General features: G+C 44.5%; 2 protein-coding genes across 2 annotated transcripts in view; both read right to left on the reverse strand.

The window, feature by feature from the left end:
- Positions 1–3024, reverse strand: part of LOC119650366 (dynein heavy chain 3, axonemal) — a 104562-nt gene extending 101538 nt beyond the window's left edge. The window contains exons 1-2 of the mRNA XM_038053061.1: positions 2945–3024; positions 2603–2750 (exon numbers count right to left, since the gene is read on the reverse strand). Of these exons, the coding sequence (XP_037908989.1) occupies positions 2603–2750; positions 2945–2973 (177 nt within the window). The 5' untranslated portion in view covers positions 2974–3024. The remainder of the gene's footprint in view (positions 1–2602; positions 2751–2944) is intronic.
- A 147-nt stretch (positions 3025–3171) lies between these two features.
- On the reverse strand, positions 3172–13153 carry LOC119648580. The gene is made up of 7 exons (XM_038050350.1): positions 12807–13153; positions 12561–12737; positions 12458–12496; positions 12245–12403; positions 12045–12155; positions 3370–3500; positions 3172–3231 (listed from the first exon to the last, which is right to left on the reverse strand). Exons 1-7 carry the CDS (start codon positions 12934–12936, stop codon positions 3172–3174), a joined length of 807 nt encoding a protein of 268 aa, XP_037906278.1. The 5' UTR covers positions 12937–13153.
- Between the last annotated feature and the right edge of the window lie 8567 nt (positions 13154–21720).

The following is a 21720-nucleotide window of genomic DNA, read 5'->3' on the forward strand; positions in this document are numbered from 1 at the left end:
GCAGATCATGAAAACCTACCGGCCGCAACCATCAAAGTGATAACAAGTTGCGGGTGATATCGAATAAATGAACATCCGTTTTTTTGCTGTTGTTTTGTGGTCAAAGGGTAGTATAGGTCTCAGGACGAAACGTGAATTGGTACCCAAGATGGAGCATAAAACCTGGGGACCGCCAGCTGAACCAACACCAACAGCTCTACTATCAAACCCTATCTCCACCTCCACATGGTGACCACTGGGAGCTCTTTTTTAACGAAAAGTTGTAGACGGAGAAGGAGGAAGGCGAGTCTCCTGCGCCTAAGAACCAATACCCTGTTCCAATTTAGGGCTGATGTATCAGCGTTGCAGGAGATGCGTTGGACAGGGACCGGTCTCTTGGAGAAAAGTCGCTACACGATATAATATAATAGCGGCCATCCTGTAAACCATGTGCTCGGAGTAAGTTTCTTAGTCAGCCAGAAAATGAAACCTGCTGTTATTGGCTTTGAAAACATGCTATGCACTCTGCGCATGAGAGGCAAATTTAGAAATATAAGCCTCATTAACGTTCACGCTCCTTTAGAGGAGACTGCAGAGTCGGAGAATGATACCTTGTAAGAGGCAGTAGAACAAACTCTCAAAGTCTGTTGCAGATATGATATTATCAAAATCATACCTGGGGATTTTAACAACCAAGTAGGGGCGGAGCCCGTATTCAGGCGATACGTTGGCTCCCAATTAGCAGTGTCACTCGAAATGGTAGTTGGAGGTAGCAGGTTTGCGCGGAAAGCGCTTCACAAACAAACGAGGGCCTTTCCAGACGGAACCACTTTCAACCAAATTGACCACGTGCTGATCGATCGCCGCCACCTCTCAGCCTTGATGAATGTCAGAACATCTAGGGGGGGCAATACAGACTCACTATTTCGTTGGCATGGTGCTACGAGCTAAAATTACAACACCACTCAGAACCCCCTCTGACAATCAGGTGAGAGATAACACTGAAGCCACCCGCTACTCAGCACTCCGCAGCACCTATAAGAGGTAAATGGATGCCGCAATAACCACAGTCAACTAAGATCCTAGAGATGAAGCATCAATAAACGATCTTAACAATCACCTGAAGAACGTTATCGTAAATACGGCCACTAACATACTTGGCCCCAGCTGTAGAAGGAGTCAGAACGGCTAGTTTGACGAAAATGTAAGCTAGAAACTGAACGAAAGAGTACTGCATTCCGAGTAATGTTGCATTCTCAAAGAACGCGGGCACACGCGAAGACTTATCACATCAACGAAAACAAGACAAAATATATTGTGGCAAAGTCAACATCAAAACAAACCATCCAACAACATCAAACCGCATTGGTCAAACGGGAAGAAATAAGGTAAGAGACTACAACTTTGAGACCGTTGATAATTTCTCCTATCTAGGGTCGAAAATCACAACCGATAACAGCTACGACGATGAAATCCACGCACGGTTGTTGGCTGTCAAAAGAGCCTATTTCAGCTTACAAAAACGTCTAACTATGGGGTCAATGTTCTTACTGTACAAGCCAATGACCTTGCTAGTGCTTATGTATTCCTCAAAGTTTGCGTTCTTAAGAAAAAGAATTTTTGGCCCCCTACATGGGGATGGACGATCCCGTAGCCTTCATCACGAAAAAATCTATGAGCGATACCACGACCGTCAGGTGCGGGCGGGTTACTTAATCCGTAAGGATGAGGATGATCCAGCCTGAAAAGTCTATAAGGGTCTATCTATGGTAAAAAAAGGCGAGGTAAACCCTGCCTTAGATGGAGCGATGGCGTAGGTCAGGACGCCAGACAACTTTTAGGGATATCGAATTGGTGAACTTCGGCGCAAAACCGGAATGCCTGGTCTTCCCTAATTAGGCAGGCCTAGACCGAATACCGGTTGTTGCGCCGATGATGATGATGATGGTAATGTACCCAGATATTCATACGTGAAAATTGAACGAAACCTATCATATCTGAAGCACGGAACTTCCGGCTTCCGACTTGTTTTTCCTACCATAGATATTGTTCCTAAAGGCTTTCCGGGCTGGATCATTCTCATCTGTACGGATTAAGTGACGACCCTCTCGCAGCCCACCATTGATTTGGATTTTATATACCCACAATCCAACGGTTATGGTATCGCTCATAAATTACATCGTTATATAATTTATACAGGACCATCTGCTTTGCATTATTTCCAGAAATTGGGAAGATAGATTTTCAGCCCACCTGGTATAATACTTTATAGATATGAGTGAAATTTGTATTCCTTCGAAGCCAAGATGCCTTTCAGTTGAAACTGGCTCATAAACATCTAAGGGTAGATAGAAGACAGCGTGTAAAGGGTACGTTACTGCTGAGGACAGATACCAACTGACCTCACCATCACAAACTTGGAGAACTAATTATCGTATTTCTCAATGACCGATAAGGATTAGTGGGTGTATTCGGGTTGGTGATATCCTTTCAACATCTATTTATATAATTACTTCGTGTTTTCTAAAGAAGCCTCGAAGTGATCCTTTGATAAACTAATTGCGATGTCAACAAAAGATAATTAACTTCGCCATTTCTTTTCCGTAAAGAAAGTATCTCTTACATTTTTCATCAGTTTAATCATCTTGAGTTTCATTGCGCACGTAAACAGCTCCTCAGCTTTAGCTAGCTCGTCCATATATCTCTGCAATATTATCCTCTTCTGATGATCGGGATCAACAGGCAAAAGTCCTTCCAAGTACTTAAACGTTCTGAAAATAGAGACGACAGCCAAAGGGTAAAAATAAATGAAATATATTTGTTTTCTTTCATTTTCTTCAGCTTCAAATCCAAGTCCCGTCTATTGTATCCTTTAATTCCATGAAAACATAGTGAAATGAAATGCCCTCTTGGAACTAGAGGCTGACGGTAGCTATATAGATTGGCTAATGGAACGATACACAACTGTTTCTCCTGCTCTTTAAGCTTTATCATGTGCTGTTCGACGTTGAATTTTTCTCGTTTAATTTTCGGCCCGTAAACCTTCTTGACTTTACGAATTTCCTAAAATAGAATGTTGGAAATAAGAGCGAATGCAGGAAACATATTTCATTGAAGGATTTATTTTGAATGAGGATTATTTTCAAGAGTTGATGAGTAGGAGTAGCATTCTGTCTTATAAAGGCAAATCTGTTATTCGACTTCACCCCTTGATGGATCCGTACTCATTCCACTTACATCTTTCATACACATCTTTTGTTAAGACCCATAGGATCATTTCCATTTTGCAAATAAATGAGGAAAACTATCAGCGTAATATCTTTATAAAAAGCTAATCCGCTATAGATACTAGAGCTAGAATTATGAAATAGAAACTTGTGATTGACTTACACATTTGGTTTCCAGGTTTTTCACCGTGTCGCTCATCGATACCGCCCTTTTCATTGCTTTCTTTCTCAACAAATCAGGTTCAATCAGCTTATCTATAACTTTACTCATCCGATCCAGTTCTTGTCTAAGTTCTAGTCGTGAAAAAGATGAATTAGGAGGTTATGGGAATTATGAAAATATATTTTCTAAAATAAAATACAACAAAACTTATTTGAATTATGAACACCCTGTTGTTGTCCCTTAAAAAGTTGTGGGTTTTTTTATATCATCGTGGCCAAGCAGAATGAGAAAGGTCCGCCTTTCTAATCTGTTACAGATTTAGGGTGATGACCCCCCCCCCCTTAAAACGTAAGGTTCCTTTCTCCACAGCGTGCACAATTGCGTATGTTCGTCATGTAAATTGTTCGCTCTGTCCTCCGTTGAAACTAAAGGGGTTTCAGTGACGAACTAGACTCATGGATCCCTCAGCTCGGCTGCGCAAGTCAAATGGATGGCTGCGCTTTCTTTGGGTAAGAAGGCTTTTAGCCGGCCTAGGGCGACTCCCTTAAGTATGCCTCTGACATCGAGGCTAAAATGGTGTGGGCCTTGCTCGAGGACCTCGAACAGCCCCAGTAAGGTAGCGGTAGGGGCTTTCGGGAGATATTGTTCACCCTAATTAGGACATGCGTGCAGCAGTTAGGATCCCTATGTACGTAGGCAATGTTTCTCGCGTCGTTGGCGTGGTTGGTGGCGGATTTTCCACTGCGTCCTTGGGCAAACGCAACAACTCGGCGGAGTTATGGCTCGAGCTAATGTTTGATACAGCGTGGCTGGGGAATGTCAGGTTCTCCTTATATACTAGCTCAGCGGGACCTGCAGTAAATTCTTCGCCTTTGGGTGTCCAGAGGTTAAGTAGAATAAATGGTATGAAGGGTCGCTTTGGGAGACTATAGCAGCCTTCAGTCTCCTGAGCTATCTTTGAAACATACCATTGGATTGCGGGTGGTATCCGGTTGTCCGGTAACGATTGAAGTCGAGTAGTTTGCTTAACTCGGAGAAAAGGGAGAATTCGAAATACATTCCTTGGTCGGCGATTCTTCTCTCTTTTCTCGCGCTCTTCGTGCAAGGTTTACTTCGAATGTGTCCCACCGCTGTAATAGTTGTTGTGATACTACGCTCTTTGATGTGATCCAGCTCTGCATCATCCGTCGGTGGCATTAGCGGCGATGCCGCAAGCAGTTGCGGCGATCCAGCAAGCATCTGGAACGGCCCGGGCTTACTTCCGCTATCCGGCGGTTTGTTTGGCGTCAATATATCACCGGGTCATTCCCTCTACGCGGTTCGGCTAGCATGCCGGCAAAAGTTGCGCAAAATACGGATGCTATACCTAACTCCCCCGTGCATTCACGTAACCCGCTTATTACAACTGCTTCCTACTGTTTTGATGCGGTTCAGATAGCTGCGACCTTCTCAGTGAAACCTCCAGCCTCCCAGCCAATAGCTCTTCTAGTAGCAGCTAACCCATCTTTAGCGCGCTATTTGTCCACCGCAGTGTACCAGACTTCAGCAGCCTTCATTCCGAGCTCCTCTTTTTCGCACTCGGGGGGCCCTCTGCTACAAGTCGCTTCACCTCCTAAGCAACTTTTCGTTACCAGACTTACCTCTTCCATTTCTTCTGAAAGTAAAGCTGGTTTATTTGCGTTGCATCTTTCGTGCTTGAAACTGACGAAGCATGGCTCCTCCGAACACGTAATTCCATCCTTCAAAGTAGCGTATCCACATTACTTCGATACCATCGTCGAACACTCCTTTTGGCCGCAAGGAGTATTCCCTAAGCTTTACAAGTAGAATAAATTTCGAATAAATTTCTGGGTGGCCCGTCTCCTTCGCCGACCAATATAAACAACTTGTCAAGTTGTTTAAGTCTGTATTATGAAAATGTGGGAGTACGTAATCTTTCTGCCCTTTATTTCCAACACCATCTCATCTGTATCACTGAAACGGGGTTGGAACTCCATGAGGGGTTCTTTGTCTTTCGCTGCGACAAAGATCAGCTTCAGGTTATTCATCTTCTACCCGCTATGATTGTATCACCTTACGTGTTTTGCCTTCCAACGCCAGTGCTTTTATTATATGGTGCGTATACTTCCCTTGGCTTGGACCCTCCTATCTGTACGATGAATTCTTCGACAGTCTTTCAGAAGTCCTTACTGTAACTTTCCCCTCTTTTCCTTTCATTGCCTGTGGTGATTTGAACCTCTTTTGATCTACTGTGCTATGCTGCTCTTTAGTTCAACCGCACCACAAATCATCTAAATCGCACCCTCGATCTAGTTCTCTCCAACATGCCAGAACGGCTCCTTTCTCAACCTTCTCTTGCTATTCGCTATGTTGCTCCTGATGCTCCTCATCCTGCTCTTAAGTTCGAGGTACTACTGCCACGCCTTAATTGCCATACTAGGCCCAAGCCCTCTAAGCTCAACTTTCATAAGGGCAACTTTGAGGGTCAATCAACTGGGCTCCCATTCTCTCACCATTAAACGAGGAGAAAGTTTTTATTCACCGGAAGCTGTGCAGACTTCGACCATTTCAGTGCTTTGCGATTTTCAGTTAAGTCGCTGATAGGTATGTCTAGTAAGGATTATCTGGACACTGTTGAAGTCGGATTGGCACGTGCAAACTTGTGTCCGGATAGCTGAGTGGTTAGAGCGCAAGGCTGTCGTACGGAAGGTCGCGGTTCAAATCTCACTGGTGGCAGTGGAATTTGTATCGTGATTTGACGTCGGATACCAGTCGACTCAGCTGTGAATGAGTACCTGAGTCAAATCAGGGTAATAATCTCGGGCGAACGCAATGCTGACCACATTGCCTCCTAGTGTACCGTTACGGTCTTGAATGAAGTGCTTTAACACACTTCAAGGCCCTGATCCAACATGGATTGTTGCGCCAACGATTATTATTAAACTTGAAGCCTTTCTGGTCTCAAATTCGTAACGCCCGCAATGCCTCCCAGCCCCCTCCCATTCTCATCAAATTCTCTGACGCCACTGCTACCTCTCCTCAGCTATCCTGTGATTTACTTTGCAATTACTTCTCCTCGGTGTACAACTCATCTCCCTCTCCAGTTGTTGTGTCGCGCACATTATTAAGTGATGTATTACCGTGGGAGACTAGTAGCTTGAAGAGTAGTGATGAAGAGATATTGTGCTCAAACAAACATTAAGATTATTCAGGTTATTCCTTCGCCGAGAGTAGATAAGGTCGCCGCCTTGAAGTAAGGCTTCGCAGAAACACGTAAACAGCTGCTATAAATTTGTGGCAAGATGCTAGGCACCAAAGCATCGGGCCTTAATGGTTTATCTTCTGTCATATGCAGTCGGTTACGACGGCATGGCAAAAGTCATTCCAGACGTGTCCAGAATGCAACATACGCGAGGGACCAGCGGAGCTTTTTCATATCTCTCAACGAATCCCAACAGAGCGTCCAGACAGTACCATTTTCGGTGACGGAAGCGAAAGAATATTGGGGTGGACTTTGGGGGTTACCCGGCCAGCATGCTGAGCATGTTGAGTGGATCACCCCCGAAGGCACCCACCATGCCAATACGCCTGGCATGCATTCTGCGCATGTTACCGAAGAGGAAATTCGATGAACCATAAACAGCTCGAAGAACTGAAGGGACCTATTACGGTGGCATGCAATGATGGTAGGGTCATCAGCAGCACGTTACAGATCTTTTGATCAAGAAGTTGCTATAAGGCATCTTTCTCGGCATCAGGTTGATCTGTCTGTGGTGCGTATGTGGTGAAGAAGTGAATAGTGCGATCAGCTGATATAATGGTGAGCTTCATCAGTCGGTCATCAAACGGTTCGACTTCTTTGATGGCATCACGAAAACCCCAGTCCAGTTCTCGACAGGAGGGGGCCTGTCGCGCCACGTTGATTGAGGTGGACGCTTGAACATTTTTCCGAGGCTTGTCACTCGATGCGATCATGTTGTTTCGAACGACATTGAATGCATTTTGTTGGTCGGCCTGCATAGGATAGTCGAATAACTCCAACCAAACTTTATTTATCTCCTTCCCTCATCTCAATGTGATAGTATGGTAGGCACCAAAGCATCAGGCCTTAACGGTTCATGTTCCAAATACATTCGTGAGGTCCATAGATGTCCTTCAAATTTCTGTTTCGAACCCATTATTGTGCAATGTCATGTATAATGCTGCTGAGGACTGTCAAGACTATCACTCACCGAGAGTAACACTAAAGTGGTGCTCATCAAAATGTATAAACGGGAGGCATCATTGTTGATCAGAAGTGAGAACTATATCATTTCATCAAAGCGATCTATTGAATATTTTGGGGTGAGGGTAAAAGCTCGGTTAAATTACAGACAATATTCAAAAGATTCTAGCGTTAAATTTTCCAATGACACTATGATGACTCCTGGAGGAATGGGACAAACCTGTAGGCTGGTTATATCCAAGAAGTACTTACTGGAGTATCAGTTTAGGAGGATTTAGTCTATACTATTCGCAATACCCAGAAAATATTGCGATTCGCAGACTGCTCTAAAAAGTGGGCCAGTGAAACACGAGGAGTAGCAAAACGCAAAAGCCGCTACAGAGGGGAAAGTCAGGAAAAAACCCTCTCGGCTTAAAGAAACAAATAAGATTAGACGAGATCCGTGAGAGGATGCGGAGAGGATACGTGTAGGGGAACTTGAAGCTATTGTGCGGTGGAGTAAACAAGGCCAGGACGATGTCTGCTTTATGGGCGGTGATATAGAATTAGCCTATCGTCGTGATAAATGCTGCCTTGGTTGTGAGGGTTGAGAAGGGTCTATGGGAGTGGAACGGTGTCTGAAGGAGTGGGTCGTGAGGTCTTGTTGTATGGTAGCGTAGGAACGGATTAGGTCATTATCATAAGATTCGGATTTGGTGAGGAACTTAATGAGGGAGTTGAAAAGGAATCTGTCGATACGAATGGAGTTGACATTGTCATAAAGGAACTGGTTAGAACGGAGGTTGGAATCAGGCGTCGCCAAACGGAAGACCCTCCTCTCGCATAAGCACAATTGTTCCATTTGGTGCGACGGGTTGGCACACCAGGCGACAAAACCGTATACTATTAGAGGTCTTATCAGTTGTTTATAACAAAAAAGCTTTATTTCAGGGAGGATTGAGGAGTTTCTGTTAAAGATAGGCCAAAGAGTAATTGAGCCGGTGTGGGTGTTGGAGATGATGGAGTTGACGTGGGAAATTGGTGATAAACAGGAATTTAGGTGGACACCCAGGTATTTAATGGAACGGACGGAGGGGATGGAAACTACCCCAGCATTGATGTTCAGGTTTTGTGTGACATCTGTTATCTTCCGGGTTAATTTGGCTCTACCACGGAAGACGATGGCTTCGCACTTACTTGGATTAAGAAGGAGTTTCCATGAGTGAAGGAATTTATTGAGGGGTTTGATGGAGAGGTTAAATCTTCTTTGAGCAGCTGGAATGTTACGGGATACGGTATACAAGATTAGGTCGTCTGCGTATTGGATGGTTTTAACGGCGTAGGGAGTGTTGATAGGGTGTTCGAGAGGGATGTCGGCGGTGTAGAGAGAGAAAAGGGTAGCTGACAAGACTGAACCTTGTGGGATGCCTGCAGGAGGAAAATGTGGGCCGGATAGTGAGTCAGAAATGTGGACTTGAGATTGGCGGTTGGATATTAACTAAGGATTAATCTGCAAAAGTGGGGGTGGAATTTGAAGGAGTCGCATAGTTTCAAGATGAGGCCTTCGTGCCAGACGGAATCAAAGGCCTCCTGAATATCAAGGAGGCAGGCAGTGGTAGGGATATTGTTGTACAGGTTGCGTGGGCGTGGGATGTCTATGGGCACGTTTAAAAGCAAATTGAAAAGGAGGTATAATATTGCTTCTGGAGATGTGGGAGAGGATGATGTCGTGTAGGACATGGTCAAACATTTTAGATGTGGTATTGAGGAAAGAAATTGGTCCGTAGTTGTTCGGGGAAGCATAGGGTTGCTATTCCTTAAGAATCGGTATGATTTGGGCATTTTTTCAGGTTGTGGGAAAATGGGCTGTTAAGATGCATGAATTGAAGAGTTGGGATAAGAAAGAGCTAAAACATTAAGGCCTAGTACGAGGGAGGTGCGTTTATTATGGGCTATTGGGTGGATCAAGGAATTGGTTAGGACAATAGATGCTGGCAAGGAATACGACGAATGATTGGGTGGAGACGGAGACTATAGTTCGCTCAAGGGAAGGGGCGATTGTGGAGGGAATGTAAATTCGGCTTGACGGGCAGTTACTATCAAGATGGCAGTTCCTCCACCTCGGATGCCAGTTCAGTCGGAGTGGAATGTGGTGTAATTGGAGATGTAGAACTTATGTCTGGGACTAAGTTTGGTTTCGTTAAGGAGGAGGAAGTCAGGTTCATGAGTGGAGAGAACATTGGATAAGTCTAATGACTGGTGAGTTGACGTTTAGCGGAACTACCTCAGCAGACATTGTCTGGGGAGACTTGATAGAGGAAGGAGAGTAACGCTTGACTTGATAGAAGAAGGTGTTAAAAGCTGACGGGGAGCGAGTAGCGTTCCTAGCTAGGGATGGACGGAATAAAGGGTAGGACTGAGGTTTGGAAGCAGGAAATGTTTGGGAGGGTCTGAGCTGACGAGTTGGTCTGGTGGAGGGTCAGAGTTTGGTTTGGAAGGATGGACAGATCGAGTTTGGCGGGCGCGAGCTTGAAACATCGGCCAGTTGCGATAACTCGCCGGATGCGCTGGAACTTGGGGGAAAAAGATAACAGAGAAGAGGTGTAATGGTTTGCGTTACGACATATGGGAGGACACTGGTTGCTTCTCGAGCTCCTAGGCGATGAAGTTTGCCTAATATCTCCTGAGGGAAGTATATAAAATCTACTCCACTGAGAACTCGATTCACCGGCCTAAGGTGCGTCGGCATGTAAGTAAAGAGGGGATGGTTCCCTTCTCTAAGTAGCGCTTTTGCCGAATCATATTTAGCATGGGACGAGGCGGCACATGAGTGGAGTGGACGGAGATTTTTTTTAGAGTCAAGTTATTTGGGATAGCTGAGATTAATTTGTTTTTTAATATTTTTGGTAGTAGCAGGGTCCGCGCCCGCGGCCTTTTGAATTAATGTTACTTGATGACGTTTGAGGTTGAGCGTTGGGGATATTGGTTGGGTGTTGATTGGAAGTGATGGAAATCGGTGTTTGGATCTTTAAAGCGGGCGAACAGGATTGATGAGGAGGGTAGACTGTGCATTGTGTGATTGTTGTTTGGAGCGGGCTGCGAGTTACTTTGAACAACGGCGAGTTCTTCCTGATTTTTATGGGAACCGGGGATCTTTTCAGGAAGCAGTTCTAATTGTTCGTAGTTGGAAATCATTTGTCAAGCATCGAGCCGTTTTTCTCGTTTCTCATGGGTTGATTTATCGTCGTCGGGAATGGCCCAAAGTGATACGAGCCATTCGTACTGGCTCGTCATTTTCCTGAGGGCTCCCGTGAAATCATGGACCTGTCGCCTTAGCTCAGCGACCTCTTCTGAAATATCCGGCTCCATTTCAGAACCGTTACTGTAGGCCGTCCTAGGGCTCTCGACAACGCTCGAACGAGCGTCCTCCTCACTATCCCCAAGGGGATGCATCGTTTTAGGGCCAGGATTTAGCTCCTGGACCGACCTATCGACTACATTGCACTTCAACATTACCGCGCCCTTCTCATTAACACTGTTCAACTTCCAGATAATCACTTCAGTAGTTCACTTCCACACATACTATCATCATCATCATCATCAACGGCGCAACAACCGGTATCCGGTCTAGGCCTGCCTTAATAAGGAACTCCAGACATCCCGGTTTTGCGCCGAGGTCCACCAATTCGATATCCCTAAAAGCTGTCTGGCGTCCTGACCCACGCCATCGCTCCATCTTAGGCAGGGTCTGCCTCGTCTTCTTTTTCTACCATAGATATTGCCCTTATAGACTTTCCGGGCGGGATCATCCTCATCCATATGGATTAAGTGACACATACTATCGCACTTCTCAAATATTCACTTACGTTCAAGGTTTGAACCGCGACCAAAAAGTGCGTTTGCACGCGTACGCGAATGTCAAGATAATGCAATTGCCCCCATTGGATACCGAGAAGCAAATGAAATGAAATCAATGCAAGGCAGAAAATTAGCTTAGTTTGTAAAGCGGGAAACCCTCTGGATAAGGTGGCAATTGAAGATGTTCATGGAAGCAATTAATTGTGATCGATCGACCAATGGTGGAAGTTTAGACAGGCTAAAACCACCAGTTGGAAAGCAACATACTTTCACGGTTGAGGTCCATTGATCGTTCATTCTTGGCAAGTACTCAAGTTGCAAAAAAAACATGACTCTCCTCGGTCGACCCAGGCCGAATTTTACTAGACGATTTTTGTCCTCGTTATAATTCACACATATGTCGCGTTTTTGAATTTAAATGAGGGAGCAAATGCCATCTTGTAACTACTTCGGTCACGCTACTCCCAGAGCTGAGGTGAGGCAGCGTCTGATGAGTTGCCTCTGGCCTGAAACCACAAGTCATATATTTCGCAATAAATTTAAGAATTTATCGAGATAGTTCAGATCTTAACTAATGGAAATTCCAACCCCATTTCAAAGTCCGGTTACTCACCTGCTGCAGTTCGTATTTTTGCAGGATCGCCAGGCTTGAATATTTCTTGCTTCTTCTTTTTCCGTATTGTTGGTAGGCGAACTTGCATTGCAGTACCACTGCGAAATGCTCCTAAAAATGTAAATGGGAATAGCATTGGATGATTGGGAACCAGGAATTCGAATAGGTTTATGATACTGTTCAAAGACAATATAGCTTACCAATAGTTTCAGAGGGTCCTCCATAAAGTTTCTGCAATTCATTTGAAAAAAGCGCAGATCTAGTTCTTGCATTGTCCATGAACAGTTTTCTCCGTCTTTCTTTGTAAATTTTAAGTAATTGATTGGTGACTTCAAACACGACATGTTCACTAGGGTTTTCTAGTGAGACACAGATTAAGATTCTGAAGTTTAAATACTCCAATAAATGCTTACCACTCTCTAAATTTTCAATCCACGGATACACAAAGGGCTCTAGGGTGTACCAAAAAACAAAATTATGAACTTCTTGTTTATATATGTATCAAGGAAATTTTACCTTGCGTTTCAAACGAGTACGGTAGGCATGGCTTTTCTGTTAGCAACGTTAGCCTGCTTGGTAACCGTATTTGCTCGACTTCTCCCAGAAGATCCTCATCTTCTGGTCTAAATCCGGCGTAAGTGTGCAAATTATAGTTTGCACGGAGCTCGGGATCTTTGGATTTTGTGAAGCGGTCTTCATGGAAAATTCAAACGAGACGCAGGTATACACTTTTTTCCGTTAATCGAAAGATATTTCACTTACCCAGTTTTTTAATAATAAACGGTTTTGCAGGATCCAGAGGCAAATCATCCGACTTGTACCGAAACTGGTAGAATGGGACGTCTTCGATATGCCGCCTTACCGCTGCCTTTGTCCTCTTTACCTTCTTCATATCTTGTTTTTTCTTTATTTTGTAACTTTTTTTTTCACTCAAAGTTTCACTTAAGTTATAATGTCAATTTTAACTATTTTTATGCCGGTATTTTGATGTGTAAAATTGATTTTCTTTTTACTACGAAAAAATAGTCGTTTGTTTGCGTCCCCTTGAAAGTCAGTTGGTTACTAAGGTGAGGAATAAATAAAAGCTGGCGGTGTTGCTAAGGTTTCAGTTTATGCGGTAGTCATAGGTTTTCAACAAGTTACATTGAAAATATCTGGTGAAGAAATAAAACGTCATTGGTCACAGATTACAGAAATCGAAGTGGCAGTGACGGTACCACTTGTAGAGAAACTGCCCGTCAATCTCGTTGCTTTGGGTTCGAATCCTAGTCGCTATTGATGGCTGTGTTTGTTTTGTGTTTGTCTCGCTACTGTGAGCTTATCACTTGCACACCATTAAATATTATGACAATGAAACTGAAGTAGATAGACTACATCGGCGGAGGCGCCGCTTTGCTGCAATTGCGGCCAGACCGGACATCCTGCCAACTACAGCGGATGCCCGGCATACAAAGATATGGTTGCCAGAAGGGAAGCTGGCAGGGCGAGAAAAAATGCAGAAACGGCGAGGACCAAGCAAATGGTGACACAGATGTCACAAAGCTTGTCCCGGCCAGGTGTTTGGTACGCCCAAGCAGCTAGGAACACTCTTCCTGGAGCTGCACTTCAAGCTCCACAAGGCAACAAACTGGCCTTCAAGAACTTGGTCGAAAGCCTCGCTTCCGCCCAAACAAATGAGCAGCGACAGATTGCCGCAATACAATTACTGATGAACTTATGGAGTTAAATATAGTCACATTTAACTCCGCGTCCCTGGTCTCACACGCCCAACGTGCCACTGCCCAAGCGTTGGTTGATACTCTGAAAGCAGACATATTTTGCGTTTCGGAGACCCACCTAAACCACAGACACAATGTCAATTTCACCGGATATACCACTATTCGGCACAACAGCAACACGGGCGCTGCCCTTCTAGTCAAAAAAGACTACCATTTTGAGGAAGTCGTCATCGAGGGTCTACTAGTCTGTTCCGCTGCAGCGGCAATAGTTAAAACTATCGATAATAAACGGATTTTGGTAGTTTCCGTTTATTTCAAATACAATTCCCCAAGTGAGCAACTGGGCCATGACTTAAAAGTCTTGGGCGATCTCCAGTTAAAATCAAAATATCTTACCTTCGGTGGCGACTTTAACTCATGACACATATCCTGGGGCGATAAGGCAGAAAATTTAAATGGGAAAACCCTGTATAACTGGATCCACGACCCTTTCAGGCCAGCCAACCTTGAGGTGGTCTCGCCGGATTCGCCGACAAGACCCGCTAGTCTATCCATCATTGACTTTTTCCTGCTGTCTGATGAAACCAAGCAAAGTTTTCAGGTAACTTCCTGTAAAACCTTGCCAGGCATGTCCGACCATTTTGCAGTTGAACTCAAAATGGCCTCAACTTCACAACTGCAGAAGCGAGTTAAGATAACCATCAGGTCATTCGCCCACACTGATTGGGACAAATTCAAGTCAGATTTAACACCAAGGCTGAACTTGAAGAAACTCGCTACAGATCGCAATCTGTCGGACAAAGAAATCGACAAAGCAATCATTTTGGCCACGGACGCCATCAATACTGCTACACGCAAAAATACCAGGCTGATCAAAGTCGATGAGTTTGTATACAAGAAACTCCCGCATGACATCATGCTACATTTGAAGGTCAGACAGATTTGGCGCAGGAACCTCAAGCGCAACTTCCATAAAAATGGAAATAAAGTTAATGCTGAATACAAAGCATTGCTCTCCCGGATTAATTGGCTTGAGTACAATTATCCGGGAAATGGTGGCGCAATTCCGCAATAAAGAATTAACCCGTAATCTCGCAGATATTAAGCCCGGGCCAGATATGTTTCAACATATAAATAGGCTAGCGGGGAAAAATAAGTCCCGTAATTTCGTTCTTACCAGGAACACGGAACCAATCTGCGGAGACGCCAGTAAGGCGCAAGTCCTTGTGGAATCATTTGAGTCTCAGCTCAATACCCCTCCTCCTCAAAGTAACCCGGCAATAGTGTCGATGGTTGAAATAACTATCGCCGACTTTGTCTCTAGACATTCAAATAAATTAACCACATTCTCCCAAACGAACTCCTCGGTAAAACCAACGGATTCGCAACAATTCCTGAGTTTATCACAACTCACGACCTTGACCTCAAACCTAAACGGTAAAAAATCAGCCGGACCTGACGAAATTCCTAATTACGTAATTAGGCAACTCCCCCGAGTCTCCATCAATTTTTTGCTGGCAGTATTTAATAACTGCATAAATAATGGCTACTTTCCCACCACCTGGAAAGTAGCTAAAATAATTGCGATCCGGAAAAAAGGCGGCTCTACTGAGCCTAAAAACTTTAGACCCGTTTCATTACTATCCAATTGAGGCAAACTCTTTGAGAGAGCATGGACAATCGGGCTAGTCCAATATTGCAATCTCACAGAGATTATACCGAACCATCAGTTCGGGTTTCGCAGCAGGCACGGAACTCAACATGCACTTAGCTACCTTCACGACACCGTCGTAGCAAGACTTAACGTCAATAATAAACCGACCGTAGTATGTGCATTAGACTTAGAAAAGGTCTTTGACTCCGTATGGGTAAACGGACTAATCTACAAACTGATAGATCTTGAGTTCCCAATTCCGATCACTAGAATTGCACTAAGCTTCTTCGAAGATAGGTATTTCTACGTCAGCGTGGGGAATGAATTCTCCGATCTCTTGTCGGTAACATCGGTAGTACCGCAGGGATCCATTTCTGGACCCACATTTTATAATATCTTCACGGCTGACGCCCCAACTCCCGAGCCCGGCACCGAACTTGTTCAATACGCCGATGATACTCTCATCTTCGCCTTAAGCCTCCACCCCAACAGGGCAGCCAAAGCGGTCGAGAGATACTTGAAAGACCTTGGCAAATATTACCTGGCATGGGGCATTAAGATTAATGAGGCCAAAACGCAATTCTGCACTGTCGGAGGAAATCTAGATACCTAGGTTCTAGAGGAATCCATAGAAAAGCTAAACGCTTGAAAATGAAGATCGGAAACACTATAGTGAGCAATTCCCAGACCATCAAGTACTTAGGAGTTAAACTTCACGAACTCCTTAAGTTCAAGCCACATCTTGAGCTCGCTATCGGTAGGACTCAGCACCAAGGCCAAACTGACTCTCTACAAGACCCTGATCAGACCCATTATCTGCTATGGAGCGCCCACGTGGATCACTTGCTCCACCCGAACCATGTCCAAATGTGAGGCATTCGAACGACGGATATTAAGGTACTGCACTGGTCTTTCCTATAATTGGAAAACCAAGAAGGTTGGAAAAAACGCCGAAGTAAATCGGCGCGCCAAGGTGCAACCTCTTCGAGAATTCGTTCTCAACTTGGTGGAACGGCTCTTCGAAAGAACGGAGAATCATCCAAATCCACTAATCCGGCAACTCTACCAACAGGGTAGCACCTTCCCATTGGCCAACTTCCTAAGGCCCTGCCAAATAGTGAGCGAAGCTCTTAAACCCGCCATCTTTCCCTATATGATTCTCCCTGCCTGGTAGGGGTACATCGAGGCTAAGCACAAGACATGTAATGTGCTATTGTAAATAGTAGGTTTAAGTATTTATTGTTAGAGTAAGTTAGATTAAGTTAGACTTAGTTAGTTTTAAGTATTTTAAGTAAGTAAGTGATGCCTTCTGGCGCTTTTAGTGCAAGCGCAGTCTTTGAATAATTCAGTTGCATACAAAATAATTGTGAAGATTTATGTATTAAAATTAATACAATTAAAGTAAAAATTTACACAGAAGGTCGGGTAGGCCAAACAATTGTAATAGCCACCCATTGAAATAAAGTTAAGTTAGTTAAGCTTAATATTTAAGCTAGAATGTAATTAATCATGTATTAGAAAGTAAGACACTATCATGAATAAAAAACTTAAACTTAAACTAGACTACATCCCGAAAGGCTGCAGGCGGAGAAGGACGAAGATGAACTGGTCCTCCAGGTTGGGTGTTCGTTAGGGCTGATAGCCCTATACGGAGCCCTATTGATTACACAATAATAAGCCTGGCAACGAAAAAGGGATAACAATTTGAGTTTTTCTCATGGAACGTGCGCTCCCTGTATAGAAATGAAGCTGCCAAGCAGCTAGCCGATACCCTGTCCCAATGTAGGGCTGATATAACAGCGTTGAAGAAAAAGCGTTGGGAAGCGACTGGTTTCCTGGAGAAGGGCCACTACACCATATATTATAGTCAGCCAAAAAATCAAACCTGCTGTTATCGGCTTTGAAAATATAAGCAAACGGCTCTTGACTCTGCGTTTGTGGGGCAAATTTAGAAATATAAGCCTCAAAAACGTTCACACACAAATTGTAGAGTCGGAGAAGGATATCTTCTACGAGGCAGTTGAGCGGACCCTTCAAGCCTGTCTCAAGTATGATATCAAAATCATACTTGGAGATTTCAACAGTCGAGTAGGGACGGAGCCCGTATTCAGGTGATACGTTGGCTCCCATAGCTTACATAAGGATATCAGTGATAACGGATTGCACATTATCCAGTTAGCAGCATCACACGAAATGGTTGTTGGAAGTAGCTGATTTGCGTGGAAAGCGGTTCATAAACATACGTGGGCTTCTCCAGACAGGACCACTTTCAACCAAATTGACCACGTGCTGATTGAACGCCGCCACCTCTCAGCCTTGATGAATGTTAGAACGTATAGGGGGGTCAACATCGACTCGGATCACTATCTCGTTGGCATGGTGGTCCGAGCTCGAATTACTATACCACCTACAATCCCCTCTGACAATCAGGTGAGAGTGAATACTAAAGCCATTCACAAAACAGCCCTCCGTAACACCTATAAGGGGAAAATGGATGCCGCAATAACTATAGCTAACCGATGCCCTGGAGATAAAACATTAACAAATAATCCTGACAACAACCTGAAGAACGTGAATGTAAGCTAGTAACGGAACGGAAAAATGTTGCATACCAAGTAATGTTGTATTCTCAAAGCACGCGGACACGCGCGGGGGCTTATCACGAACTCCGTCGAAGGGAGAAGTGACTTCACAGACGGAAGAAGGAAGCCTGGGAGAATCAACAGGTCTGTGACCTTGAAAAGTACAGGGAGCAACCGCACCAAGCGCGGAAGTTTTACTGATTTCCGACAGAATGGGCATAATGGAGCGATGGGTTGAGTATTTTGATGAACTACTGAACAATCAAAATGTCGGTGAGTTAGAGGTCCCGTCAACTGAAGAAATTTTGCCACGAGCATGGAAAAAACAGCCACACAACCAATTCACCGGTTTAAAAAAACGTAATTCGCCACGAGTCGATGGAATTACAGCCGAATTTGTCAAATATAGAGGCAACCAACTACACCAAGTGGTTTATCAACTGATGCACAAGGTGTGGGAGAGCGAATCAATGCCTGATGACTGCCAACGAGGCATTCTCTGTCCCATACATAAACAAGTCGGGAAACCGGAAGCGTGGCGCTTCAGGTATGAAAGGTTTTGTTTGCTTCTTGTGGGAGTATATTTGAGTGTAGAACTATTCCATTTGTGCGTAGCCCGTTAAGAATATGCATTTAGCATGTCAGATTTAGTACTTCGGGTTGTAAATTTACATGGTAAAGACAATTTTGAGCTACTGTAACTTTGTTACTAATAGTATGATTTTTATCAAACTTCGAGATAATATGCTTCATATTATATTTTATACCACTACCAACTTTTATAACCCAAAAATATGGTAATATACTATCATTAACTTAATTTGAACAGATATCGATATGGAGAGTATTTTGAGGCTTGGGCACCATATAGAGGCAGCTTCTGGATTTTTTTTTCGGATTTTTCAGTTGAGTAGTTTCTGAGAATGGGTCCGTTAAAGAAATCATCAATTTCCAGCCTTCCCACTCCCCGCTTTTTTAACAAATCTCAAAACTAAGGCCGGCTTCAAAAAGTACTAATTAAGACCTTTCATGTGATACCCCACATGACTATATTCGGCGAAAAAAAATTGTACACCCCCCTTTTACATGTATGGGGACCCCCATCTAAATCTCAACGAAGAAGGATATCACTCAGCGTGTCAATCGGCATAGCCGTTTCTGAGAAAAGTGCCTGTGACAGACAGGCGGACAGAGCGACGGACAGATAGACAGACGGACAGACAGACAGATAGACAGACATTGAACCGATTTTAATAAGGTTTTGTTTGCAAACCCCAAATGCCTATTGTGCGAGGTGAAAGAGGGACAAGATAACCGGCATATTGCCGGAAGCAGTAAATGTCCCGAATTTAGGAAGGCGCTCACTGTAATAAGAAAATGTGGTTTATTCAAATAAACCTCAATCATTGCAGTTTCGTTCAGGATTTAATTGAGCAGACCACGTTTGAATTTGAGATAGAAATCGCCATCATAAGTGAGCCGTACAGAAACCGTCACGGTGGCGTATGGGTCACAGATTCGACTGATCGACAAACCACACAATGTACTGCAAGTCAGGCGCCTGATGCGTCGTCGAACGCTGCACCCACAGCGATCACCACGCGATCTTCTTTGAGACATATGTCGAGCCTCAGGGCAAAGAGCTATCATGCCCGAAATCGAAAAAGATTTCAGGCTGGACTGCAAAATCTTTAGATGAGCAGACCTTCATAGAGGGGTGGTTAGATCAACTTGAGGAAGCAGGCGCCTCTATGGAGAGAGCCGTCCATCTGGCTCAATGCATCGCCGAAGCATGTGACGCGTCCATGCCTAGGAGGTGCTCATTCCCCCGTAGAAGACCAAACTACTGGTGGAATGATAAGCTGACCGGTCTTCGATCAGCCTCCCACCGAGCCAGAAGAGCGGCTCAGAGGGCGGTAGGTAGGGTCGATCAAGGGTAGAAAGAGTGCGCCTACAAGGCAGCGGACGTAAACCCGTGGGGGAGAGCTTTTGGAATCGTGATGAGACGATACAAATGCCGTTCATCTCCGCAGCAAGAGGAGAGCACCGACACATTCCAACCACCTCTGAATGTGACTGCAATTCCGCCAGTCACCAGAGACGAGCTGCTGGAGATCTGCGGTAGAATAGGAGACAATAAAGCGCCGGGCCTGGACGTAGTACCGAATAAGGCCCTTAAGCTTGCCGTGAAATCCAGGCCGGACATGTTCGCTGAGTTGTTCGAAGCGTGCATGTCCGGGGGAATATTTCCAGCGGCATGGAAGCGACAGAAGTTGGTACTTCTGCCTAAACCTGGTAAACCTCCAGGTGAACCATCCTCATACCGACCCATATGTCTTTTGAACACAGTGGGAAAATGTTAGAGCGGGTAATCTATAATAGATTACTCCCAGTTGTTGAGAGCCAAGGCGGCCTTTCAAATCGGCAGTATGGGTTCCGAAAAGCCCGATCAACCATTGACGCCATCAAATTGATTACTGGCTTGGCCGAAGATGCAATCCACGGAAAGGGTATTACCAGCAAATATTGCTTGGTAGTAACCCTGGACGTGAAAAATATCAGGTTGTCCACAAAGTTTTCGCACAAATCAAAGACAGAATTCAGCAGATAAGTTTATAAAAACCTTTAATTATTTAATCTAATATATAATTGCCTCCATTAGATACGACTTCCCTCCATCTATCGGGCAACTTCAAAATCCCCCCTCTATAAAACTCTTCCCCCTTCCCCTCAAAGTACGTGCGAAGTGCACTTTGGAGGTCAGCTTCAGAAGTCATTTTTTTACCATCCAGAAAATGTTGGAGGGACCTGAACAAATGGTAATCAGAAGGAGCAAGGTCGGGACTATACGCAGGATGACTCAAAACTTCCCAGCCAAGCTCACTCAATTTTCGCTGAGTAGTTAAAGATGTATGCGGCCGGGCGTTATCATGATGAAAGACAATATTTCGCCTGTTGACCAATGCTGGTCGTTTCGAACGTAGCTGGGTGTTTAATCTGTCGAGCTGCTCGCAGTACTTATCGGCGGTAATGGTCTCGTTTGGTCCCAAAAGCTCGTAGTGTATGGGGCCACGAACGTCCCACCATATACTGAGCATTCGCTTCTGCTGATGAATAGACGGCTTTGCTACCGATGGACCCGGTTGATCTCGATGAGTGTAGGCTCGTTTCTTCGCTACGTTTTCGTACACAATCCATTTCTCATCGCCAGTTACCAATCGATTCAAAAAAGGGTCGTTTTCGTTCCGTAAAAGGTTAGCGGAGCAAATTCTCACTCTATCGGCCAGATTTCGCTCAGTCAGTTCGTGCGGTACCCACTTTGTGCTCTTCAAAACATATCCAAGACGCGTAATGGCTACTGCTACTCCTGATTTTGATACACCGAGATCCTCTGCAAGCACACGTGTCGAAAGAAAAGGATTCGCTTCCAGTTTGTTGCGCAGGATATCGTCGTCAATCGTATAGGGTCTTCCTGAGCGAGGTTCATCTTCAAGTGTCAGGTCTCCGCTGTAGAATTTTTCGAACCAATCGTAAACTGTCCTGCGCTTTACCTTTCCTTCACCGAATACCTTCGACAAATTTTCAATCGCCTTCGGCACCTTCGTCCCCATTTGAAACTCGTACAAAATGCAATGACGAAAATGTACTTTGTCGAATTCCATGTTTATCCTTGAATATCCTTCACAACACTGACCCTTCAAGGATAATTTACCATGCATTTT

This window comes from Hermetia illucens, chromosome 2, assembly GCF_905115235.1.
Source record: "Hermetia illucens chromosome 2, iHerIll2.2.curated.20191125, whole genome shotgun sequence".
NCBI lineage: Eukaryota > Metazoa > Arthropoda > Insecta > Diptera > Stratiomyidae > Hermetia > Hermetia illucens.